This window comes from Danio rerio, chromosome 18 (genome assembly GCF_052040795.2).
Source record: "Danio rerio strain M-AB ecotype USA chromosome 18, GRCz13ab, whole genome shotgun sequence".
NCBI lineage: Eukaryota > Metazoa > Chordata > Actinopteri > Cypriniformes > Danionidae > Danio > Danio rerio.
In genome coordinates this window covers 47,819,725-47,847,571 of record NC_141038.1, presented here as the reverse complement: position 1 = coordinate 47,847,571, position 27,847 = coordinate 47,819,725, and the positions used below count along the sequence as shown (strand labels likewise).

The following is a 27,847-nucleotide window of genomic DNA, read 5'->3' as shown; positions in this document are numbered from 1 at the left end:
TAATGTTTTACAGCTATCATAACATAATTTGTCATTATTTTGGATTTTCAGTAGCTATAGAAATAAAAAAATGTAAAACAGGAATAACATTGGGACCATCGTTTTTTTTTACATCCATCTAAATGGTCTATATATGGTTTGTACAGTAGAATCCTCATTAAGTTTATGAAAGTCCCCACCAGGATATAAAAATAAGTGTGTGCTTTAAAGAACAAAGTTATTTATGATTAAAATTACATAAAAATAAAATCATATATGATTTTAATAGTATAGAATAATAACCACAATGTTCACTAGATGGAGTCATTTGTTTTAACACACTTACTAGTTTTGTCCACAAGAGGGCGCATTGCTCAATGTAATACAACCTCAGGATCAAATACACTGAATTAAAGGGATAATTCACCCAATAATGGAAATTCTGTCATCATTTACTCATCCTTTATTTGTTCCAAACCTGTTTGAGTTTGTCTTCTGTTTAACAAACAAAATATCAAAGGAGCATATAATGAAGAATGATGGAAAAAGCCATCGACGTCGTGTTTTTTTGTTCCTGCTATAGAAGGCTTCTGGTTTCTAACCTTCTTCAGAATATATTGTTTTGTGTTCAACAGTACAAAGAAACCACGAATAAAGAAAATTGACATAACAGAGTTTTCAGATTTATTTACACATGTGCTGGAGAGAATATGACAGATAAGAAAAAAAACTGAATGGAGAGTGGAGCTCTGTGTGCATGTCTGGTCATGTTTGAGCTCAGGACAGATGCTGCCGTTTGTGTTTCAGGATCTCAGTTGAGGTGAGAGTCAGGTCTTTATTACAGATATCACAGTGGTAAACCCTGGTCAGAGCAGATGAAGACGACGAGGACGGATTTACACTTTCAGACTCTGTGAACAAAACAAAAAAGGGTATTTATATTTTCAATTGATTGGTAAAATTTAAAGACATTCTAAAATTTTCAAATTGCATCAATATTCTCTCTTAAATTGATTTTGAGATTAGTTTTTAACAGCAGATAGTGCTGTATGGGTTTCAAACAGCCGACAACTAGTCTAGAGCGGCATCTGCTGTTTAAAAGTAGCCTAGAGCACTACCTGCTGTTAAAAACTAGTCTAGAGCACCATCTGCTGTTAAAAACTAGTCTAGAGTGGCATCTGCTGTTAAAAACTAGTCTAGAGCACCATCTGCTGTTAAAAACTAGTCCAGAGTGGCATCTGCTGTTAAAAACTAGCCAAGAGCACAATCTGCTGCTAAAAACTGGTCTAGAGCACAATCTGCTGCTAAAAACTGGTCTAGAGCACCATCTGTTGTTAAAAACTAGTCCAGAGTGGCATCTGCTGTTAAAAACTACTCTAGAGCACAATCTGCTGCTAAAAACTAGCCTAGAGCACCATCTGCTGCTAAAAACTAGCCTAGAGCACCATCTGCTGCTAAAAACTAGCCTAGAGCACCATCTGCTGCTAAAAACTAGTCCAGAGTGGCATCTGCTGTTAAAAACTAGCCAAGAGCACAATCTGCTACTAAAAACTAGCCAAGAGCACAATCTGCTGCTAAAAACTAGCCTAGAGCACAATCTGCTGCTAAAAACTGGTCTAGAGCACCATCTGTTGTTAAAAACTAGTCCAGAGTGGCATCTGCTGTTAAAAACTAGTCCAGAGTGGCATCTGCTGTTAAAAACTAGTCCAGAGTGGCATCTGCTGTTAAAAACGAGCCAAGAGCGGCATCTGCTGTTAAAAACTAGTCCAGAGTGGCATCTGCTGTTAAAAACTAGTCCAGAGTGGCATCTGCTGTTAAAAACTAGTCCAGAGTGGCATCTGCTGTTAAAAACTAGTCCAGAGTGGCATCTGCTGTTAAAAACTAGTCCAGAGTGGCATCTGCTGTTAAAAACTAGTCCAGAGTGGCATCTGCTGTTAAAAACGAGCCAAGAGCGGCATCTGCTGTTAAAAACTACTCTAGAGCACCACCTGCTGTTAAAAACTAGTCTAGAGCGGCATCTGCTGTTTTAAACTAGTCTAGAGTGGCATCTGCTGTTTTAAACTAGTCTAGAGTGGCATCTGCTGTTTTAAACTAGTCTAGAGTGGCATCTGCTGTTTAAAACTAGTCTAGAGTGGCATCTGCTGTTTAAAACTAGTCTAGAGTGGCATCTACTGTTTAAAACTAGCCAAGAGCACAATCTGCTGCTAAAAACTAGCCTAGAGCACCATCTGTTGTTAAAAACTACTCTAGAGCACCATCTGCTGTTAAAAACTATTCTAGAGTGCCATCTGCTGTTAAAAACTATTCTAGAGTGCCATCTGCTGTTAAAAACTATTCTAGAGTGCCATCTGCTGTTAAACACTAAATTATTTATTCAACAGCTAAATAAAAAGACAAAAATGAAATGAAATCAAAACAGAAGGCTTTAGATGAGATGTGCAAGAAACTAGTCCTACACAATGAAGTAGTTTGCGGACAAAAATCTGACGATTGTCTTCAAACACAACAATGTTTTAAGGTGTAGTAACTATAGAGGGAATAACTCCCTAATTATAATGAAACACTTTGGATGACCACCTCAGCTGTGCATTTGTTTTCTATTAATTCAATGGCTTGGAGTCTACTATTCAACTAATACTATGGTTACTACACTTTAAAACAATGTTAAGATGTAGCAGTACATAGTTGTTATTTAGTTAATGTAACGAAGAATCAAACCTTTGTTGATGGCAGAGTATATTTTCCGTAATAATCCAAAAGCTAATGAAAAAATCTCACCGTCCTCGGACTGCTGTTCCTCTGCCGGCCTGCAGGAGGCCTCGTGCTGCATGCGCTCCAGAGGTGTGAGAGGCATGTAAAAGTCACAGCGAGGGCAACTCCAAAACTTGCGCAAACACTCACTGTACAAGTCCTGAGAGTCCTGTGTCACACATATTACAAACACAGAGAAAAACCGTTGACTGTACAGTGTCAGCTTGTTTCAGCCTTTGAATCATAATAAAAGTGGAATAAAAGTCTGATATTTTTTCCACAATTCGAGTTTACAATCATAACTGAGATATTTAAATATTATAATAAACTATTATGTGCTGTCATCATGGCAAAGATAAAAGAAATCTGTTATTAGAAATCAGTTATTAACACTATTATGTTTAGTTTAATCTTGCAGTTCACTTTTCATCAGAATTGTTTTATAAACTCGTGGTGATTTCTAACCTGTGAGTCAATCAAGCAATTTTCACGATTTTTAACTTGCATTTTTGAGTTTACTTGTTGGAATCATCTATTTTCGGGTAAAAAAAAAAAATTAAAAGATGTAAAATCAGAATAAACATAATCCTAATTCAAAACCATGAAAAAAAAACAATCATAATATTTCAATTTTGAGGGATTTACTATATTTTTAGGAGTTTGCATCTGGTAATTGATGTTTTTACTCACAAATGTGTTAGAAAGTCACAATTTCTAGTTATAGATCATAATTGTAAGACATTTTTTAGAACTTTACACGTGTAACCAGTCCTACTGCACCCAACCCACTCTGAGCTGGGACCGAACTGGTGATTCTCTGTAAGGGAGTTGTTTGCTCTAACAAGGAGGCTAAAGACCTAGCGGTTACCGCTAGAGAACCTTTTGAGGTCAGAGGAGTGAGGTTTACCTGCACAGCACTTCACTAGCTGGCCTCTGTCACACTCACCACCCTAAACCTCACTCCCAACCCGGACGAGCCCCCATGTGTAACCCACCGGTCCTACTGCACCCAACCTGCTCTGAGCTGGAATCGAACCGGTGATTCTCAACATGGGAGTCGGTTGCTCTAACAAGGAGTCTAAAGATCATGGCCTCTAGCATCTGTTGCTAGAGCACCTTTTGAGGTCAGAGGAGTGAGGTTTACCTGCATAGCACTTCACTAGCTGCCCTGTTACACACGTCATAATTCTTTTCCGCACTGACAGGATGAAAAATCAGTTTTTTGTATTATTCAAGAGTTCACACTTAGCTGATAATTGGTAATAAAGCTAGTTTGGCATGCTGTCCCAGGAGAGAGCCCTGAGCTTATAAGGCCCTCGAGCAAGAGGGGAGTTTGAGCTCAGGTAGATCCCCCTCCCCCTTCCTGCTGCTTAAGGATTGCTATGAGGGTGTGCTGCTGGTGGAATTTGACTATGATTTGGTTTAGTCAATTTACTTATGTCTCATGTTTTGGACTGTGGGAGGAAACTGGAGGACCCTCATGCTCCCCATGCTCGCATGAAAACCCATGCGAGCATGGGGAGAACAATTCCTCATAGAAATGCCGACTGGCTGGTTAGAGACCTGAACCGGAGGCATTCTTGCTGTGAGGCAACAGTGCTGGCCACTGGGCCGCAGTCCTGCCCTATAGAGGAAAGAGAGAAGGAGAGGGGGGTGGAAGGGGGGATTCTTCAAGATGAAGATGACAAAAGGTAAGAAGCTTTGGTTCTTTATACTAAGTTAGAAATCGTCTGATTGGTGGATCATACATTAGCTTGACTCGGGGCCAGCCGTGTCAATCATAAGCACGTGATCCTCTCGAAATTAGTTATAATAAATTATATAATAAACTTCACAAAAATAAAAATCACATTTTTAGCTAATTTTTTTTTCCTTTTAATTGTGAGTTTTTATCTCAGATTATCTCAATTTACAATTTTCCGATTTACATTTCACAATTGTTTGTGCTTCCTCCAACAATGTGAGCTTCCATATCACAGATTTCTGTTTCTCCAAGAAAACAATTCTTTGGAAAAAGTTTTAATCTTTTATCTCACTGTTATGATGTGTTACTGTGTCGTGGTATTCTGAAATGTACAGTTTATCTCTGCAATTTCTCACAGAACTGAAAGAATAAAAGTCCACATTTATGGAAGCTCTTTTTTGAATGAAAACAAAGAGACCAGACAGGTGATTTTAGCTTCATTTCCCACCAGAGTTCATATTTAGCAATTCTGAATTGCAAGAATATTTCACATAATTAGGTTTGTCGGCTTTCTTACAATTACAAACATATATTTCTCATTATATTGTGACTATGCTAAAGGATTTTATATCTCTTAATAATTCTGAGAAAAAAAAAAAGTTATGAGATAAATTCCAAGAATGTACACTCAGACTTGCAGGAAAAGTAAACAAATTATTCTAATATTTTTATTTGTGTTTATATTGTGCTACTAGAAAAAACAGGAGAAAAACATTTGTGAGATTAAAAGTTGCAATAACCTTATTTAGTTTACTTTTTTATGTTGACAAAAAACACAACAGTACTTACACAGAGACAGTTGTATGTGAAGTAGCTGCACAAACGCAGGCCTCCTTTAATGGGATCTGGTTCTGCCTTCATCCCAGGAAACAGAGAACCGATAGCTGCAGCTGAAGAAAGATCCGGATCCTGCTGAGGTCCGATATACAGGTTCTGTGACTGCAGCGCCGTTAGACGCTTCAAACTATAATTAACCTATCAGAAAAAACCAGAGTCATGCAAATATTCAATTATTGCAATATCACATACACATATTTGACTATTTGATTGTTTGTACCTCAAAAATAACGTTAAACAGAATAAAACAGCCACAGTTTAATAATCATACATGCTCTCTTTGGGTCAAACACAGATCTGAATGTATAGCTGTGGCCATCGTCTAATAAACATGCAAACTGTGATCATGTATTATTCAAATTTTGTGGGTCTTTCAACGATTAATCATGCAGTTGTAATACACACTCATCATTACAGTGTTTACGTCACTACCTCAGTGTACAGCAGAAACCGCACAAGTCCCTCACAGAGCTTCTCTAGTTCTCTGCGGGACACTCTTGGTCCACTTGAGCCGAATCCAGCAGAGGAACAAGACCCGCTCTGTCTGAGCTGAGCCTGAAGCAGCCTTTCCCATTCCGCCCGCAGACTGAGGGCCGAGGAGAGCACCTTTAGAGCCGCGTCTCCATCAGTCAAGCTCAGTTCCAGCCAGCCGTCCACCACCAACCGCGTGCAGTCCGCATTACTGTTCACCGAGTTGGCCACCAGCAGCAGAGCCTGCCAGAGATTCAAAGTTGGATTAAAATAAGAAAAATAAGAAAAGTAAAACAAATAAGTCCAATTAAGTGAATTGGATAAACTTGGCCTGTATGAGTATGTGTAAATGAAAGAGTGTATGGGTGTTTCCCAGCCCTTGGGGTTCATGAGTTAATGGGTTGCTGCTGGAAGTGAAAAAGGGTAAAAATTATGTTTGGCACCTCATGATAAATCAGGGACTAAGCCGAAGGAGAGTGAGCAACATCAAAGTTTGTGGTAGGTAAGATTTTATTTATTTATTTTACTTTTACTCTGTTTTTTATTGAAATATATTAGTCAGAGAGCCACAGCATCAGATACATAGAATCATTAGACAACAACTGCTCCTAATGTAGCGGCAGAACACAATTTGCTCACGTTTTCTTTCTCTCTAATAAAGTAATACAATTACATATTCTTGCATTAAGGAAAATAATAATAATAAAAAAACAACACGTATTAGGCCAAACAGCAATACAGAAAATATATAAATACAAATATGCAAAGAGTACAGCAGTAGAAAATAAATTAATAAAAAGAAAATTGTTTATATATATATATATATATATATATATATATATATATATATATATATATATATATATATATATATATATAATTTTTTTTTTTTTTTTATATAAAACAAAAATAAATACTCTCCATTCATAACTAAGCCAGGGGCAGGGAAAATAGGTCAGCTATATAATTGCATACATATACACATATTTATTTAAATAATTAATTATTTATTAATTTTAAAGTGTAAGAGGAAGGGTTGCCAAATAGTGTCAAATTTTTCAGTATTACCGCAAACTGTATATCTAATCTTTCTATTTGCATAGACCACATCAGATCACGCATCCAATGTACATAACTGGGTTATTTATTTTACTTTTAAAGAAGTCTTATATATATTTAATTTAACTTCTTTATTCTATTTTCTGTTGTCATTTGCTAAACTATGTTGTCATAGTTATTTGTTCATTCACTCATTGTATGGGATTTGTCCGAGACAGTGCCAAGTGTCTTGTGTGTGTGTGTATGCGTGTGTGTGCGTGTATGTGTTTCTTCGTGGTTGTTCTTAAAAAATCCAATAAAATATAATAATTCAACAAAAAAGAAGTCTTTTATGCTCACCAAGATTGAAATTATTTGATGAACAGAGTAAAATTTTAATTTTTATATATGAGCATATAAAATATTTTTACATTTTTTCACAAATAATCTCTATTTTATATATATAAAAAAACCTGAAGGTCCATATTGACCATATTTGGAATGGTCATGAATATTAATGAGCTCTGCTCTGAAGCTTGCAGCCTGCTCTCTTCCTCTCTCTCACACACACACACACACACACACACACACACACACACACACACACACACACACAAACAGATAAAATGTAGGCTAAATTATAAATAATCTCAACAGAAGAGACAGAAAGAGATGTATCGTGTAGTATTTTGTTGTGGCTGGAAGGTGCGTAAAACATATGCCAGAGTCATTGGAGGTTCATTCTGCTGTGGTGACCATTGATAAATCAGGAACTAAGCCAAAGGAAAATGAATGAATGAATGAATGAATGTCAAAGTAAACACAGCCAGGAATTAATATCCACCTCTGCATCAAAAGATGATGTTTAGTAAAGTGCTTTGCAGTTCTTTAACTTCAGAAAAAGAACAGCAAGAGCTGAGTTATTCCTAAACATGCACTCACACACTTACACTTAGCAGTCTACATGTGTTTGGTAAAACATACTCAACAAATGTTTAATTCGTTCATCCTATATTTTGCACCCTAGACGCGCATGTAAAAAGATGGCATCTAGAGTCATTGCTCAGTAACACATAGTAAACAATCTGTGTCTCTCCTTTTCAAAATAAAAGTCCCACATACATACTAAGTTAAATATTAACTAAAAAATAACTAAGAAAAGAAAATGATCATTGTTGTCTCACTAGTAAACATTTTGCCTTATGAAACGCAGCCTGGGGTGCATATTGATGATCCGCATCAACATTTCAGTCTCTGTTTTGGCTAGTGCTCTCCTGATGATGCGGTGGCTAATCAGGTCTGAAAAATGAGGAACATGAACTAAAGTACATGCAAGCTATGAGGGCATGCCCTGTGAGTCTCACAACAGTCTGTTTTGTGTTCTGATTGGTCTGTGTTTCACTGGGAATTTACACTGGTGTTTGCTCACAGTATAGCCATTTCCATATACGACACTTTTATTATTTGACTATGCCCAAGTATACCCAGATTTTCTTAATAGGGCACCTTTAAAGTTTACCAAAACTAATAGGGGTTTTTCAGTTAACTAATTTGCACAGATTAATTGTTCACATTTGAAAAACTGTAAATGTTGTTCATACAGTACAATAACAATAACAAAAAATAAGAGCTTCTCAGCTTTCACTTACCTGCAGGGCTGGGACCCGCACACAGTTTGAAAGGTAAGGCTTGTTTGTTTCCAGGAGAGTGACGAATGCTAGCAACTGATGCCTGTTGCTCTGGCCTTTATCATATATATATATATATAGAGAGAGAGAGAGAGAGAGAGAGAGAGAGAGAGAGAGAGAGAGAGAGAGAGAGAGAGAGAGAGAGAACGAGCAAGAGAGAGAAAACATGTAAGAGAGCAAACTAAGGATAGAGTTGCTCGTGATTCATGCTTCTTTGGTGTAAAGAGTGTTTGTACCGAATTCGCTGGTCTCATGTTCAGGGACGTGCAGGACTTCAGGATCACTGGCAAACACACTGGTCGGGTGGATCACAACACCTTGTTTATTTCGTGTGTGGAATACCTAACACAAAAGTTAGTTCAATCAAAAATCGATATTCAGTAATTATTTACTTCAGTGATACACGCACTTCTTTCTTTTTCCAACCACAAAATGATTCATAGAAAAAAGAACTTTGGATGCAGCCTGTCCATACAATAGTAGCTAATGGTGAGAATTAAAGAGATGATTCACCCAAAAATGAATATTCTACCATGATTTACTCATCCTCCACATGTTCCAAATCTGTTTTAGCTTCTTTCTTCTGTTCTTTCAGTAAATCAAGATTATTAAAACAGAACACAGAAGTCGGTCAAAACAGCTGACATATCCATTATTCACAATCAACATTGTTTTGCTTCATATATATGGAATAAAATCGCTGTCATAAATATTTGGTGAGTAAATAAAATTCACGCATCTCTAATTTTAAAAACGTAAAGGAAAACAGAACGTACTGGTAATTTTATAAAGGGGTACAATTCCAAAACCTGCGATTAGTAGAGACACAGATGCGACATTTTCTTTGTCTGTTTGTATATGACTGTTAAATTTATGATGGGTGTACTAAACAAACGTGAAATACAGTTTCACAGGGGACACAAAGATCTGATTACAAGTACGAATCAAAAAGCCACACACAGGAAATATTTATGACAGCGACTTTATTCCATACATACACCATGGAAATAACCGATGAACACTTTAGCTCATACATAAACATGATTTCTGAAGGACTTTCATTGGCTGTAATGAGGAACACAACTCTCATGATTTCACACTCAGTCACAGCGTCATCAAACTACACCTTTGTTTGTTGTGAAAACATGCCCTCTAGTGGCAAAATTTGTATTTTTTTTTAATTCTGAAAGAGTAAATAATGACTCAGTATTTTGTTTGAGTGAAAAAGGCTGATTTTAACTGGCTGATTTTACGGTTATAGTTACAGTCAGTGTGTAGCATTTACCTGATCAGAGTCTTTGCGCGTAGCGTTGTGCTCATCTGGAATAGCGAGCTGTGGGTACAGACCCCGACACAGCAGCAGTTTGAGCAGAGCCTGCTGCAATGACGACAGAGCAGCACTGGCATATGCAGACTCCTGCAGCTCATTCACATTGTGACGCAACTTGAACTTGACTTCCTGAAACAACCAGACAAATAATAAGGGCATGGGTCTTATTTTGCCCAAAAATAAATCAATACTCTTAAATAATTTGTATTTAAAAAAACAATGTGGTGGTTTTATGAAAAAATAGACAGATTTCTTGAGGAAACGGTCACACATGTTCAGCTTTATAGATGTCATCACCAGTATATCAAACCTGTATATCCATAGTCTGTTCAGCACCATCTTTTCTTTTTTTCCTGCTTGTGCTTGATTCCTCCGCATCAGACCCAGATGAAGCGTCTCCTTCTAGTCCCTCCTCCAGCCGCAGCACTTTCCTCTTGGTGTTTTCCTGGAGCTCGTGGTCTCGCTTCAGCTGGTGGAGCTTCTGTCTCTCAGTGAATCTCTCCCGGCGTCGAGCTCGGTCCTGCGGTTCGGTTGCTCTGCCCGTATCATCCTCCAGAAGACCATGAGAGCGCAGCAGCTCCTGTGCAGACCCAGATCGCACACAATTAGGACCACACTCACGGCTTTTGGAAAGTCTAAAAACTAGATAGAAAGCTGCTGACTTTGAATTGCCTTCTCAAGTTCACCATTTCGTAAAGCCTCTGTTCCTCCAGACCTCTCCGTCTGCACCACTTTCTGGAGCCACTTCCTCTGTCTGCTTTTACCTGTGGATTTCGCATAGATATTAACAGCAACTGCAAAATGATTTCATGTTTTGATGATTTGGAGAGAAAAAATAAATAAAATAAAACACAAACTAGCGCCACCTGCTGGTCACCAGAGTGTAAAAGCAACCAAAACTCATTCATTCAGTTTCTTTTCGGCTTAGTCCCTTTATTAATCTGGGGTCGCCACAGCGGAATGAACCGCCAACTTATCCATCATATGTTTTACGCAGCGGATGCCCTTCCAGCTTCAACCCATCCCTGGGTAACATCCATACACACTCATTCACATTCATACACTACGGACAATTTAGCCTACCCAATTCACCTGTACCGCATGTCTTTGGACTGTGGGGGAAAGCGGAGCACCTGGAGGAAACCCACGCGAATGCAGGGAGAACATGCAAACTCCACACAAAAACGCCAACTAAAGGTCTGCATTCCCTCGGCTGTCCCGCGGGAGCCGCAGGACCCAACCAGATTTCTGCGGAGCGGGAATAAATTTCCGAATAAAGCGTGGGAGCGGTCGGTAACGGGTTTAATTTGGGACGGGAGCGGGCCGTCTAGCAATATCGCTCCCGACTCCCGAGCGAGCACGCGTATGTATGTGTGTAAATGAAATAGCGGGATGCTGTGTTTAGCTTGAATGAGAGAGAGAGAGCTTTGTCTGTGTATGTGTTTATACAGACAGCTTGTTATAGGCTGTCTGGACTCTGTATAGCTGGGTGGTTTTCGGTTTTGTTCTCCCCCCTGCTCTTTAGCGGGATCGGGCATGGCGGGTAGAAAACGGGCAGCGGGACAACAAATGCTGAATGTAAGCGGGAGCGGTCGGGTTCGGGCTAAAACCTGGCGGGTGCGGGATTCAAAATTCAGTCCCGCGCAGATCTCCAACACCAACTGACCCAGCCGAGGCTCGAACCAGCGACCTTCTTGCTGTGAAGCAACAGCACTACCTACTGCGCCACTACGTCACCTCTTAATCGTTCATTCCTTTTCCTTCGGCTTAGTTTCTTTATTCATCAGGGGTCACCGCATTAAAATGAACTGCCAACTTATCCAGCATATGTTTTACGCAGCAAATGCCCATCCAGCTGCAACCCAGTACTGGGAAACACCTATACACATTCATTCACACTCATACACTACGGTCAATTTTGTTTGAAAAGACTGACCTGCACCCAGGCGTTAAAGGTGTTCATGAGAGTAAACGGGTCTCCGTGGTTGCTGTTGAGAGGCTGGCGAGCTGTGGAGCAGTCTGGGTTGTGTTGAGCACTGCGCAGGAATGGAGACTGGACACTCAGAGCAGCGGCCACCGTCAGCACCGGCTCCACCAGGTTGAAGACAGAACCCAAAACTAACATTTTACCTGGACAAACACAAGTGTGAATTAGGGCTTGCGTGATATTAGAAAAATCTGACATTGTGATATTTGGTTTTGCTGCGATATGCAGTACAGTACTGTGCAAAAGCCACTGGTATTTTCACCAAAAAAGGTTTAAAGTTGGTTATTTCTATATTTTTCTGTAAACATGTCAGTTTGAAATATCAGTTTACATTTCCGTGACGGTGGCTCAGTGTGTAACACGATGGCCTCACAGCAAGAAGGTTGCTGGTTCGAGCCACGACTTGGTCAGTTGGCATTTCTGTGTAGAAACTGTGGGCTCCTCCGGGCGCTCCGGTTTCCCCCACAGTCCAAAGACATTCGCTATAGGTGAGTTGAATAAGTGAAGTTTATGTATATACTAATTTCAAGAGGATCACATGCTTATGATTGCTAGCGGCTGATCCGCATTATCCAATTCACAATGCTCCAATCAGATGACTCCTAAACTACTATAAATACCCTGGGTTTCATTTCACTGCTATCTTCGTTTTGAAGAGTCCCCCCTTCCACCCCTACTCCTCCTTCTTCCTAGATGGGTGACACGGTGGCCCAGTGCGTAGCACTGTTGCCTCACAGCAAGAATGTCTCTGAATCCAGGCTTTACCAAAGCAGTAGACATTTCTGTGTGGATTTTGCACTTTCTCCCCGTGCTCACGTGGGTTTCCCCCGGGTTCCCCGGTTTCCTCCCACCGTCCAAAAACATGCAAATTAAGTTAATTGACTAATCCAAATCGGCACCATAGACATGCTTCTAGTATGTAGTTATCTCCAAGAGCAATCACTAAATGTTCATTGGTTACTACAGCAGGGGAGTTCTCGAGATCTACCTGAGCTAAAACTCCCCTCCCGCCTTGCAACGGGAGGGAACCCTGAGCTCGAGAATCTCATAAGCTCAGGGCTCTCTCCCGCGAGAGCATGCCAAACAAGCTTTATAATCAATCATCAGCTAAGTGTGAACTCTTGAAACTAAATTGGCCGTAGTGTATGTGTGTGAATGCAGGAGTGTATGGATGTTTCCCAGTGTTGGGTTGTGGCTGAAAGGGCATCCAGTGCATTAGACATATGCTGGATAAGTCGGCGGTTCATTCCGCTGTGGCGACCCCTTATTAATAAAGGGACTGAGCCAAAAAGAAAGTAAATAAATGACTGAATTTTCAAACATTATTTTTTGTTATTAATTGTAATTCTACAGTGAGATTACTGTCTGCACAAGAAGCCTGACAACAGCCGGTGCTCCACACAGATACCTGATCTGCTCATCATCCAGTCTGTCTGGAATGACATGAAGAAACTGAACAAACTGAGACCTGAAACTAAATCCAGAACAACTTTGGTAACATCTCAAAGGCGCCTCAAAAACCCTGCCAGCAAAAAACTATGGACAAGCGTACCAAAATGTGGTCAAGCCAAATGTTGATTTGATTCAGTTAATATAAGTTAAAATAATCAAACAAAATGTATGTATGCACTATTTTTGAAAGCATTCTCATTTTACAGCATTTCTACAGTACTGTAGCTTTTTTTTTACTTACTATAGTATTACTCTAGTGTTTTTATTATGTTGGTAATGACAAAAAAAACAGCAGCTAGTGTGGTGGTTTACCAATGACCACATCCACAGGCAGTTGAGCCAGCAGTCTGCCAATGGAAGTGAGCTCCCCGTGTTCATCCAGCGCCCCCTGTTCTCTCAGGTACGTCACTGCAGTCTGAATACTGGAGGCAGGAGGAGGGTCGATGAAGGTAAAGGTGCGAGGGTCCCCCAGACCCATACTCTTCATCTGCACAAACACATTTGCATTTAAACAGATATACTTTTGCTTCCATTTGAAAAAGGGGGCATTTATAGAATAATAACAATAAATAAAGTATGCTTATTTATTATAGTTTGAGACGAAACTTCACAGATACTCTAACTATGGCATAATATTTTATTATATTCATAATTTCAGACTGATTGGGATGGTTTTTAGGCAAGTGCATCTGGGTATAACACATACCTGTCAACATTGGGATGTGAAAATAAGTGATATGCCCACCATAACAAGGGATATTACCCTTGATATTTTCTCTTGCTTTTTCTAACTTTTTACACTCATTTAGGACAAAATTAGTTGTGTTTGGAAAAACCCCCACCAAAATCGACATCTTTAGATGTTATTATTATTAATTATGTGTAAATGTCTGTTCAAAAACGCACCCAAAACCCAGACTTTCACTCTGCTTCACATAGCATGTACAGAATCTGTTTGAGAAACAGCATCTGTTTATCAATATAAAGCGCGTCTGTTGACAGTCACGCACCGCTATATGACTGCTTTGAGGATTGTATGGGAAGGGCGACGGCCCCTGTAATGAAAAAAAAGGGATGCCGCCGTTTTTATATTTATTTCAGTGTTTTCATGCCTAAATAAACCAAACGCACAGAACAGATTCACATTTAAGAGCAAGGGCGGGCCCCTGGTGGTTCGGCGGTAGGGGTTGTGTATAGGGAGGATCGGCTCTTAATTGATTATTGCCAGAGAATTTATTAGAGAGTTTATTTATCAGAAAAAGACTGAAAATACGGGAGAAATACGGGAAAATACCTTTACGGGATGATAGCGGGATAGAACTGTAAAATACGGGAGAATCCCGGAGGGTTGACAGGTATGGTATAACATAATAAATTACAACCATAAATAAATGCAATACAGCAAAGATAAAAATAAAAAACATAAAATTGGTGGTTTAATGGGGAGTTGAATAATCCAAACGTAAAACAACACTGTATAGTCTTCCCCATATAAATAATTAAACACAATTAAAGGGACAATTCACCCAAAAATGACAATTCTGTCATAATTTACTCACCCTTTACTCACTTCAAACCTGTATAGGAGTTTCTTTCTTCTGTTCTAAAGACGATATTTTGAAAAAAGCTGAAAACCTGTAATCATTGACTGTCATAGTATTTGTATCCTAATATGAAATTTAATGGTTGCAGGTTTTCAGCTTTCTTCAAAATATCATCTTTAGTGTTTAACAAAAGAAAGAAACTCTTTCTTTTAGTGTCAAATGTTATGATTGCTTGTGCCCCAACAACCACAGGCCTTAAAAACTCAAACTCATAGCTAAACTGCAATTGCACTGACTACTCACTTAATATAGTGCAAAATCATTGCACTACACTGTACATACCCATTTGTAAATGTACATATCCACTGCATATATACAGTTGAAGTCAGAATTATTAGACACCCTTTGATTTCTTTTTCTTTTTTAAATATTTCCCAAATGATGTTTAACAGAGCAAGGAAATTTTCACAGTACGTTTGATAATATTTTTTCTTCTGGAGAAAGTCTTACTTGTTTTATTTTGGCTAGAATAAAAGCCTTTTTTAAATTTTTTAAACACCATTTTAAGTACAAAATTATTAGCTTCATTAAGCTAAAAAAAATTCTATAGTCTACAGAACAAACCATCATTATACAATTACTTGCCTAATTACCCTAATTACCCTGCCTAGTTAACCTAATTAACCTAGTTAAACCTTTAAATGTCACTTTAAGCTGTATAGAAGAACTGTCATCATGGCAAAGAGAAAATAAATCAGTTAGTAGAGATGAGTTATTAAAACTATCATGTTTATAAATGTGTTGAATAAATCTTCTCTCTGTTAAACAGAAATTGGAGAAAAACAGGGAGTCTAATAATTCAGGGGGGCTAATAATTCTGACTTTAACTGTACATTTGGAAACGTATGATATACATACCTATTTGTAATTCCTGATTATAGCAAATAGAAACCTGTGCAGTTTGTTCATCTTTTTGTAAATCTCTGATTATAGTTAATATGACTTATATATTACTGTATGCTCATAGTGGATCTATCTGTAAATATTATCCATAGTTTTTACCCACTATTATTAACCCTTATACCTATATCCTGTGCTTGCTGCTATTGCACTCTTCATTAGACCTAATCTGCATGTTGTTGCCTCTTATTTGTACATTTGTAATGACAATAAAGTTGAATCTAATCTAAAAAACCGAATCTAAAATCACGTTTGTTCTGAACTATGGTGTCCGGTGGTCATGTGACTATTCTGGAGGCCCGCATTGCAATATTTATGCTGAAATTATATATTTTACAGCCCTATTTTGACAAAAGCATTGCTTAATGTTGATTTAGAATAACAGCAAATGTTAGTTCCTACAGTATTAAGTAAGTACCTGTAGGATGAGCGAGTCCAGCGCCACCCTGTGGATCTCAGGGACGGGATATGGTGCAAAGGCATCGTAATCAGATTCAGAGTAGAGTCGGTAACAGACCCCCGGTCCAGTTCTGCCCGCACGACCTTTCCTCTGTTCGGAACTGGCCCTGCTGATCCAGAACTCCTGCAGCCTCTGCATCTTGGCCTTGGGGTCAAAACTCATCTCTTTCACTTTTCCTACAACGAGACATAAAAACATGTTTTAAGAAGGACGATTATAACATCTTAAATAAAATAAAATAAATTTAAATTATTAACCTGAATCAACCACAAAGCGAACTCCATCGATGGTGACTGAGGTCTCTGCAATATTGGTGGAAATTATGCATTTTCTTACCCCTGGAGGTGCAATGTCAAACACCTGGAGGGCAAAGAGGGCACACTATAAGCCAAATATCAAATCCATGACATCTAAAGGACAGAAAAACAGGCTACTATTGTGCTTATATAATAAAACAATATGTTAAAATGGTAGCTTAGTGGTTAGCACTGTTGCCTTACAGCAAGAAGGTTGCTGGTTCGAGTCCCGGCTGGTTCAGTGGCATTTCTGTGTGCATGTTCTCCTCGTGTTCGCTTGGGTTTCTTCCGAGAGCTCCAGTTTCCCCCACCAGTCCAAAGACATGTGATATAGGTTAATTAAATAAACTAATTGGCCGTTGTGTATGTATGTGTGTGTGTATGAGTGTGTATGGATGTTTCCCAGTACTGGGTTGCAGCTGGAAAGGCATCCGCTGCATAAAACATATGCTGGATAAGCTAGCAGTTTACTTCGTTCTGGCGACCCCAAATTAATAAAGGGACTAAGCCGAAAAAAAATGAATGAATGAATTATATGCTACTTTTAATTTTGTTTAGAGCTAAGGAAGCAATACTTGGTGGAATAATCCTGATTTTTAACCTAAAGGAGGTTGAACCTTCTCATATATGGCTCCTTAACTGTGGAATAGCCTTCCTGATATTGTTTATGGCTCAGACTCAGTTCAAAACTAGCTTAAAGACCTATAAACATATGCTGGATAAGTTGGCGGTTCATTTTGCTGTGGTGACCTCTGATAAATAAAGGAATAAGTCGAAAGAAAATAAAAGCGCATCTACTGGTATTTCCCACTACAGAATGACTGCTGATTAAGTCTAAAAACTAAAGTTTTTTCCTAATCTATATTTAATTCCAGTTAGTTTTTCACTGACTGTTGTTAGTTTCAGTTTATTGTGAATATTTAACTTTTTTTCCAGCTAACGAATAGTTTTTTTATGACCAAAAGATTTAGTCTTGGTGTTTGTATACTAACATAACCTTCTCCTAGAGAACCCTGTAGTGCACATGTATTCAACGCAATTCAAGTTTATTTTTATAGCACTTTTCACAAACATGATTATTTCAAAGTAGCTTTGCAAAAGCTGCACATTACTGCACTGCAATCAAATTCGGAAAATTAAAGGTTATTAGTCATCATAATTTCATTAGTTACTCATAGCTTTGACTAAATAACTAGTAACTAATAGATTTTAACAGTTAAAGTTATTATTATACCCCTTCCTACATATCAGATTTTGCCTACTCTTCATCATGAGGAAGACAAGTAGGAATCATTAATAAGTGTGTATTTTATGCAGGTGCTATCCAAACTATATACATTTTAAGTTTGTAGAAGTTATACATTAAAATACCCTTAAATATACATTTTTAGTACTGCTTCAATTAACTTAAGTATATTAAAATCCATTAATTTTCACTAGTATTAGTATATATTTTTTCAAAGTGTGCTTAAAATGCTTTAAAAATTAATTAAATCTTTGTAGACTAGAAATATATGTACTGTATTTATTTTTTTTTTTGGCCTAGTCCCTTTATTAATTCGGGGTCGCCACAGCGGAATGAACCGCCAACTTATCCAGCACGTTTTTACACAGCAGATACCCTTCCAGCCGCAACCCATCTTTTGGGAAACATCCACACACACTCATTCACACTCATACACCACGGGCAATTTAGCCTACCCAATTCACCTGTACTGCATGTCTTTGGACTGTGGGGGAAACCTGAGCACCCAAAGGGAAACCCACGTGAACGCAGGGAGAACGTGCAAACTCCACACCGAAACGCCAACTGACCCAGCTGAGGCTCGAACCAGCAACCTTCTTGCTGTGAGACGACAGCGCTACCTACTGCGTCACCCTGTACTGTGTGTCATTTATTTTAAAATGCAGGCAATTCATTATAGATTCATTTTATTAAAAAAAATATATATTATATTAATATTATTTTTTAATTCAACTATAGTGGCCAGGTAGGGGGCCTATAAAAATGTGTAGGTCGGAAAGTATAGTTTACTGCTGAACTCATTTTGTCATGGTAAAATTACACAGAAATCGTATAATAACACTTCAGTCTCCTCCCGACGGTCTGTTAAGAGAAACTGTCAATCACAACTGTCAATCATGATGACACGCGCCATTTTCATAGCATTACATTACTGGCTAAAAACATTTACAAAACTGAACATCTGCACCTATATCTGCTTGATAACCAGTGCCTTCATTGACCAAAACCATCTTTTGGGACATTTTATTGCAACTTTGATTTTTTTTTTTTTGAGTTCAAGTCTCGTTCATTAAAACGAGGAGGTGGGCTTTATGACTTGTACTATATCCAGCCTCAAGAGGGCGATTTAACGGCTGGAACCTTCACTCAAAAGGAGACACGAGTTTCGATCGAAATTTATGCTCAATTTCGATTATCGAATCAAAAAATAGAATCGTCGATGCTGCCACGCCCCCATGTCACGTCAGCTTGGCTTGCCAAGCGGGAAAAAAACAGGCTTGTTGAAGTGCTTGTTAAACTGCAGAAGCAGGAGACCCGTCGACAGAACTTAAACCCTCTCCTCTTTCAATGAAGTCGCCGGTGTGTAAGCATTTTGCATTTCCAGTGAGTTATGTTGACAACGTTTGTGTTGTCGACAAAAAAAACACAGTTTTGCAAGCTCTGTTATGTACGCATTATGTACGGTTCGTCCGATAGACAACACCGGCATCGCGATCCTCCGCCAGACCCCGTTGCAAATCCGCTCGCGAAAAGTTCACACTCAGGCCCTGTTTACACTGTCTTTGTTTTTAAATGGCATTTTAAAACGACAACGATTTGACATCCACAGTGGCGTGTAGCATTTCTGAGCAGCGCCTCCTTCCTCACTACCTCGGAAAATGCACATCACATGACCACACAGACACAGACGCATATGCAGCCATGCGCTCGAGACAGCAGGTCCAGGCAGTCAGAGGACTGCTTCAATCTTTCACTCACTTGTACTTAGTCATTTTAGCGAACACCTCAGATACTGTTGGCTGGTTCCTGTTGGTTGTGCGTCTTTTTTTACTGACGCCATTATAACGACACAGATCACTGCCTATTCACGAGTCCCGCAGGAAAAAGTGATTGACAGGTGGTAATTATGTGTGTATCTTGCCTTTATTCATTTACTGTATGATTTCTTTATGGGTAAAACAAAGACCACGCAGGTCAGGAAGTTTAAACGGTAGGCTACAAATAATTAATTGGTCATTAATTAATGAATTATTCATAATCGAAAATCGAATCGAATCGTGCCTTTAGAATCGAAAATGTAATCGAATCAAGGATTTGGAGGATCGTGACACCCTTAGTATTAAGTGTATGTGTTGTCCTCAAAGTCCTCGATGGATGGCATCATCTTTTCACAGGCCTTGGATATCATCAAGTGGTGTTGCACCATCTCTAGAAGCCCCAGGTGGAAATAAAAAAACTAAGGAATTAGTAACATGTACCTTATCCTGCTGTGCCAGCGAGAGTGTGCTGTGCAGAGGGAGGACGATCCAGCGCTGTGTGTGTGTGGCGTACGTCTGGCAGGCCTCCTGGATGGTGGAGATCTCAGCCACTCCGCTGAGGAACAGCAGCAGGTCTCCTCTCTCCTCCTGCGGGTAGCGCTGGTCAATCCCCTGCAGAACACGCAGGTACGGCCGCGGGTCCAGCTTCTCAGAGCGTGACACCTGCTCTTCTGGAGGAATAGGCTGGTAGATTACCTGTGCATATACGCAAATGAGAAACTTACAGAGTCAGCAATTTAAAAACAAACATGCATGAACACTGCAAGTCTGCATGAACGCACAATACTGGCAAAATATGCACCTGTGATATTTGTTTTTGAGTACTGTGATATAATATTTGCCAAATTTAATTATTACATCTCAAATCTATTCATGTATAAAGCAGTCATGTTGGTGTACATAATGTTATGAACATCATAAGTGAACTGACCTGAATGGGGAAGAGTCTGCCTGGCACCTGCAGCACAGGAGCGTCATTGAAGTAGCTGGAGAAGAGCTTGATGTTGATGGTGGCCGACATGAGCACGAGCCGCAGGTCAGGACGCAGAGACAACAGGGAGCGCAGAACTCCCAGTAGGAAGTCACAGTGGAGGTGTCGCTCGTGCACCTCGTCTACGATCAGCACCTGGTACTGGCCCAGCGACGCGTCCTGCTGGATCTGCCTGAGCAGCAGGCCCTCGGTGAGGAACAGCAGTTTGGTGGCTAGGGTGCGGCTCGTCTCAAAGCGGATCTGGTACCCGACCTGAAGAGGGAAAACACTTGATCACACTATTTTTAAAATAAACCCATAACTAGCTTACAATATTATTGCAGTTTCTTTATTTCTTTCTTCCATCCATCCATCCATCCATCCATCCATCTATCTCACTATCAATTCATCCACCTGTCCATCAACCCATCATACTATCAATCCATCCGTCTTACTATCATCCTTCCATCTATATATCTTACTATCCATCCACCCATCTTACTATCCAGCCATTCATCCATCCAACCATCTTACAAACAATCATCCATCCATCTATATATCTTACTATCCATCCATCCACCTATCCATCCACCCATCTTACTATCCAGCCATTCATCCATCCATCTTACAATCATCCATCCATCTAAATATCTTACTATCCATCCACCAATCTTACTATCCATTCATCCACCCATATTACTATCCAGCCATTCATCCATCCATCCATCTTACAATCATCCATCCATCTATATATCTTACTATCCATCCATCCACCTATCCATCTACCCCATCTTACTATCCAGCCATTCATCCATCCATCTTACAATCATCAATCCATCTAAATATCTTACTATCCATCCACCAATCTTACTATCCATTCATCCACCCATCTTACTATCCAGCCATTCATCCATCCATCCATCTTACAATCATCCATCCATCTATATATCTTACTATCCATCCATCCACTTATCCATCTACCCCATCTTACTATCCAGCCATTCATCAATCCATCCATCCATCTAAATATCTTACTATCCATCCACCCATCTTACTATCCATTCGTCCACCCATCTTACTATCCAGCCATTCATCCATCCATCCATCTTACAATCATCCATCCATCTAAATATCTTACTATCCATCCACCCATCTTACCATCCATTCATCCACCCATCTTATTATCCATTCATCCACCCATCTTACTATCCAGCCATTAATCCATTCATCCATCCATCTTACAATCATCCATCCATCTATATATCTTACTACCCATCTTACTATCCAGCCAAACATTCATCCATCCATCCATCTTACTATCATCCCTCCATCTATATATCTTACTATTCATCCATCCACCCATCTTACTTCCATCCATCCACTTATCCATCTTACTAGCCATCTTACCATCCATCCATCTATCCATCTTACAATCCATCCATCCAGTTATCTATCCACCCATCTTACTATCCATCTTAACATCTATCCATCTTACTATCCATCCATCCACCCACGGTACTATCTATCTTACTATCCATCCATCGAAGTATTCATCCATCTATCAAACTATCCATAAAATCCATCCATCTTACCATCAATCCATCCATTCATCCATCTTACTATCCATCCATCTACCTATCCATCCAACCATCTTATTACCATCCATCCAACTATCGATCCATCCACCCATCTTACTATCATCCATCCATCCTTCCATCCATCTATCTATCTTACTGTCCGTTTTACTATCCATCCATCCATTCACCTTATTATCCATCCATTCATCCAACCATCTTACTATATCCATCTTACTATGCATCCATCCATCCATTCATCTTACTATCCATCCATCCGTCTTACTATCCATCCATCCATCCCACTATCCATCCATTCACCCATCTTACTATCCATCCATCCATCTCACAATCCATCCATCCATCTTCCATCATTTTAAGGTCAATATTATTAACCCCCTTAAGCAGTATTGTTTTCGATAGTCTACAGAACAGACCATCATACAATGACTTGCCTAATTACCCCAACTTGCCTAATTAACCTGGTTAAGCCTTTAAATGTCACTTTAAGCTGAATACTAGCATCTTGAAAAATATCTAGTCAAATATTATTTACTGTCATCATGGCAAAGAGAAAAGAATTCAGTGAATAGAAATGAGTTATTAAAACTATTATGTGTAGAAATGTGTTGAAGAAATCTTCTCTCTACTAAACAGAATTTAGCGAGCAAAACATACAGGGGGCTAATGATGTTTTAAAAGAAAAAAAGTTTGTACCTTGGAGCCGTACTGGTTGAGGCTCTCGAAGCTGACTCTCTTGGCCAGTGAGATGCAGGCGATGCGGCGTGGTTGAGTGCAGGCGATGTTGTTGATTCCTGACGCCAGCAGATACTGGGGCACCTGCGTGGACTTTCCACATCCGGTGTCTCCAGCCACCACCACCACAGGGTGAGTCCTCACCAGCTCCACGATCTTGTCCCGGTACTGGAAGATGGGCAGGCTCTTCTGCTCTCTTCTCAGCTTAGAAAGTTTGCTGAAGCTCTGTTTCTGGTTAAAGTCTAGGAAATGTAAAAGAGCCAGGCGGCCGTCTGTGATCTCCTGTCTGCCGGGACCCGAGCTCTCTCTCCGCCGATGGTCTGATCCTGCCAGCCGCTCCTCTATGTCTCTGGAGCACACCGAGATGTTGATCCGGTATCTGGCATCGTAGTCTTTTGGAAGGCCCAGATCCACACATCCAGTCTTCTTTTTGGCTTTCCCCTCACGCAGAGCTGGGTGAAATAACAAAAATCACATTTCATAATATGAGGTTGAAGTCAAAATAATCAACCCTCCTGTACATTTATTTCCCCAATTTCTGTTTAAATGGAAAGAACATTTCTAAACATAATAGTTTTAATAACTCATTTCTAATAACTGATTTATTTTATCTTTGCCATGGTGACAGTAAATAATATTTGACTAGATATTTTTCAAGACACTAGTATTCAGCCTAATGAACAATTTAAAGGCTCAACTAGATTAATAAGGCAAGTTATGGTAATTAGGCAAGTCATTGTAAAACACTGGTTCTGTAGACAATGAAAAACAATATTGTTTAAGGGCGCTGATAATATTGACCTTAAAATGATTATAAGACATTCAAAACTGCTTTTATTCTAGCCGAAATAAAACAATTAAGACTTTTGCATAAGATAAAATATTATCAGACATACTGTGAACATTTCCTTGCTCTGTTAAACATATTCCCTAAATTATTTAAAAAGAAAAGACATTCACAATAGTTAATTTTATTAACTTATAAAATTATTATAAGTTAATAATTTTGACTTTTACTGTATATCTTCATAGAGTTCAGTACCGACGTGTTTTTCTTGTCTGCTGGATTTGGAGGCCGTCATCTCTTTCTTGGCTTTAAAACTCTGGAACCGCTCGAAGAAGCTCCAGAACTCCTTGTGTTCGGCGCTGCCCGCCTGGATGTAGTCATGCTGGCGGAAAAACACCTCATCCAGCTGGGCTCGGCAGCGAGGGCTGTCCCAGTCCCAGCTCCGACTCTCTTCATCCTTACGGGACATTTTCAGCCAGTAAAAGAGTCACTCGCAGACATGGTATCAGCGTGAACAGAACTTCCACTTGAGGCTTTTTCTTAATTACTCAAACACGCGAACATTTCTCTATTAATAATTGTGCAGCACTTATGACAGCAGTTTTCCTCGAAACGGAGTAGTAATTTGAACGGACCGTTTATGGTACGTCTGTGTTTACAGTCCGGAGACCGCGCAGTTTCAGTGCTTCATGGTTCCAACTTTGACATGACGGTTTGTGAAAAGCAAGCGGATAAACCTAAATATTACATTAGAAACCATAATTGAATGAGTTTAAAAAATTAAATAAAAAAGTATCTTTTTATAAATAATTTTATCACATAAACACACGAACCTTAAGTAAATATTTAATGTATTTTTACTGTAATCTATATGCTTCTTTACCTTGCTCTTTACCTACAGTTTTACTTTTTCCATGTCAGCTTTAAGTAAAACAAGTTGAAATTACCCAACTAATTTGATTCAACCTAATGTAAAAGTTGAGGCAGCCGCTGCTAACATTTTCTCATGGTATACATGCAATACACACCTAATGTTTAAAAAAAAGCATGCAAGGACATTTACATATTTTCTGTGACCTATAGTCCCTTGCATGTTTAATTAAAAAAAAGTAAAGCTTCAACAAGGTATACACTCGCCGTCCACTTTATTAGGTACACCTGTCCAACTGCACGTCAACGTAAATTTCTAATCAGCCAATCACATGGCAGCTACTCAATGCATTTAGGCATGTAGACATGGTCAAGACGATCTGCTGCAGTTCAAACCGAGCATCAGAATGGGGAAGAAAGGGGATTTAAGTGATATTGAACGTGGCATGGCTGTTGTTGCCAGACCGGCTGGTCTGAGTATTTCAGAAACTGCTGATCTACTAGGATTTTCACGCACAACCATCTCTAGGGTTTACAAAGAATGGTCTGAAAAAGAGAAAATATATAGAGAGCGGCTATTTCTGTGGGGGCATATGCCTTGTTGATGCCAGAGGTCAGAGGAGAATGGCCAGACTGGTTCGAGCTGATAGAAAACCAACAGTAACTCAAATAACCACTCGATACAACCAAGGTCTGCAAAAGAGCAACTCTGAAACACGTCCAACCTTGAGGCGAATGGGCTACAGCAGCAGAAGACCACACTGGGTGCCACTCCTGTCAGCTAAAACCAGGAAACTTGGACTACAATTCACACAGGGTCACCAAAACTGGACAATAGAAGATTGAAGAAATGTTGCCTGGTCTGATGAGTCTCGATTTCTGCTGCGACATTCGGTTGGTAGGGTCAGAATTTAGCATCAGCATCATGAAAAAGTGGATCCATTCTGCCTTGTATTAGTGGTTCAGGTTGCTGGTGCTGGTGTAATGGTGTGGGGGATATTTTCTTTGCACACTTTGGGCCCATTAGTACCCATTGAGCATCATGTCAACACCACAGCCTACCAGAGTATTGTTGCTAACCATGTCCATCCCTTTATGACCACAGTGTACCCATCTTCTGATGGCTACTTTCAGCAGGATAACGTGCCATGTCATAAAGCCCAAATCATCTCAGACTGGTTTCTTTAACATGATAATGAGTTCACAGTACTCAATTGGCCTCCACAGTCACCAGAACTTAATCCAATAGAGCACCTTTGGGACGTGGTGAACGGGAGATTCGCATCATGGATGTGCAGCTGACAAATCTGCAGCAACTGTGTGATGCTATCATGTCAATATGGACCAAAATCTCTGAGGAATGTTTCCAGTACCTTGTTGAATCTATGCCACAAAGGATTAAGGCGTTTCTGTCCAACCCAATACTGAGAGGGGTCTGGATGCAGACCTGGTGCAGTGCAATCTGAGCTGCATCCAATGCTTTTTAATGGGCTCACCTAACCCCACCCATACCCCACACAGTGACGTCACTAGCTCCATTTGAGTGCATTGTGTCTGACATTGCATCGCTGAGTGATGCAATCTCAGCTTGCATCATAAGGGTACATCCAGATACTTTTGCCATTATTAGTAAGGTGTAGCTAATAAAGTGGCCAGTGAGTGTAGGTATATAATTTCCATTGTGCATCTACAGTTGAAGTCAGAATTATTCGCCCCCCTGTTTATTTTTTTCCCCCAATTTCTGTTTAACGGAGAGATTTTTTCAACACATTTCTAAACATTATAGTTCTAATAACTCATCTCTAATAACTGATTTATTTTATCTTTGATGACAGCACATAATATTAGACTAGATATTTTTCAAGACACTTCAATACAGCTTAAAGTGACATTTTAAGGCTTAACTAGGTTAATTAGGATAACTAGGCAGGTTAGGGTAATTAGGTAAGTTATTGTATAACAGTGGTTTGTTCTGTAGACTTTCAAAAAAATTTAGCTTAAAGGGGCTTATAATTTTGACCTTAAAATGGTGTTTAAAAAATATAAAAACCGCTTTTATTGTAGCTGAAATAAAACAAATAAGACTTTCTCCAGAAGAGAAAATATTATCAGACATACTGTGAAAATTTCCTTGCTCTGTTAAACATCATTTGGGAAATATTTAAACAAAGAAACAAAATCAAAGGGGCAAATTCATTTAAAAATGATCAAATCATGGTGCATGGAACAAGGTTTCAACTTTCTGTATTTATTTTTAAAATGTTAAATGTAATCCCTGATTCAAATTTAAGACACTCCAGACATATTTTTCAAGTGTTTCCATGTGTAACTAAGTGACATTGCATTTCATACATACATTTAGCACAAAATTCATAAAAAGAGTGAAGACGTTCACATTAAAGTTCATGAGAGTGAATAATATACGCAAGTCCTTAAATTGAAAACTAAAGGTACAGACCCAAACAAACAAATTCATTCACAATCAGAAACATACAAAGCTTCACTTTGTTTTAGTGTGTAGCCGCTAAAAAACAGGAAACCTTTAAAAAGGAGATTTATTTACACACAGAGACAGATCAAAATCCCTCAAACCGAACTGCTTATAATATATACACGTTTAAAAAACATCCTTTGCATCGAAGACAAATAAAAAAAGGTTAAGAAGTCCATCCCTCTGTACACCCAACCATATCACAATCTGATGCGCTTGTAGGGCTCTGTTGGGTCATTTTATGTATGTTATAAAAATATTTGTCTTTAAAATCTCTCATAGTTCGTGATAATCCTAAAAGAAGTTACACTCCCGTCTTCTCCTTGATCCAGGCCCTGAATTTGGGGACGTTTGAGTAGATGCCTGGCTTGTTTCTGCGAGCGCATCCGTCGCCCCAGCTCACCACTCCAGCCAGAAACATACGCTTGCCAGACGGAAACGACAAAGGACCACCAGAGTCACCCTGAGGAAAGAAGACATGGATTTATTTCAATAAATACAATATAAAGTTCAATATTCAGGGCTGCACGACACTGCTACGTTCATTTTTCAACAATAAACAGCAACAGAATAAACTGATAGCGATGTTCGAGTAGTTTTATTCTGTAAACTACTGATAAATTTGTTCCAGTTTAAATGTAAAATGTTGTCATTAAGTGCTTTTTTAGTTTTCAGACAAGTTTATATTTACTTTCCAACACCACAATGCCAAATTATCACTTTAATATATTTTAAATACTTAATTTAACACTAATTTCTATTTTTTAGAGACAAGGAAGCAATATTTGGTGTAATTCTT

General features: G+C 39.1%; 2 protein-coding genes across 9 annotated transcripts in view; both read right to left on the bottom strand.

Moving 5' to 3' along the window:
* Positions 1-449: 449 nt before the first annotated feature.
* Positions 450-24,351, bottom strand: dhx34 (DEAH (Asp-Glu-Ala-His) box polypeptide 34). 2 transcript variants are annotated; one of them, NM_001128333.1, is made up of 17 exons: positions 23,943-24,351; positions 22,862-23,352; positions 20,532-20,843; positions 20,042-20,296; positions 16,499-16,601; positions 16,200-16,417; positions 13,590-13,764; positions 11,775-11,968; positions 10,501-10,602; positions 10,149-10,418; positions 9,794-9,967; positions 8,745-8,850; positions 8,470-8,564; positions 5,744-6,025; positions 5,264-5,449; positions 2,758-2,899; positions 450-890 (listed from the first exon to the last, which is right to left on the bottom strand). In NM_001128333.1, the coding sequence occupies exons 1-17, from the start codon at positions 24,154-24,156 to the stop codon at positions 757-759; spliced, it is 3,453 nt and encodes a 1,150-aa protein (NP_001121805.1). In that variant the 5' UTR covers positions 24,157-24,351; the 3' UTR covers positions 450-756. The 2 variants fall into 2 exon arrangements, 1 of the variants encoding a protein (NP_001121805.1); XR_015514324.1 differs by having other exon boundaries at positions 641-890; positions 8,745-9,208; positions 9,521-9,967; positions 23,943-24,350.
* A 2,438-nt stretch (positions 24,352-26,789) lies between these two features.
* The window catches only part of st14a (ST14 transmembrane serine protease matriptase a), a 32,410-nt gene continuing 31,352 nt past the window's right edge, over positions 26,790-27,847 (bottom strand). For all 7 annotated transcript variants that reach the window (XM_087292653.1, XM_087292655.1, XM_087292651.1 and 4 more), the window contains 1 exon segment: positions 26,790-27,511. In XM_087292653.1, coding sequence (XP_087148779.1) covers positions 27,353-27,511 — 159 coding nt within the window. In that variant the 3' untranslated portion in view covers positions 26,790-27,352.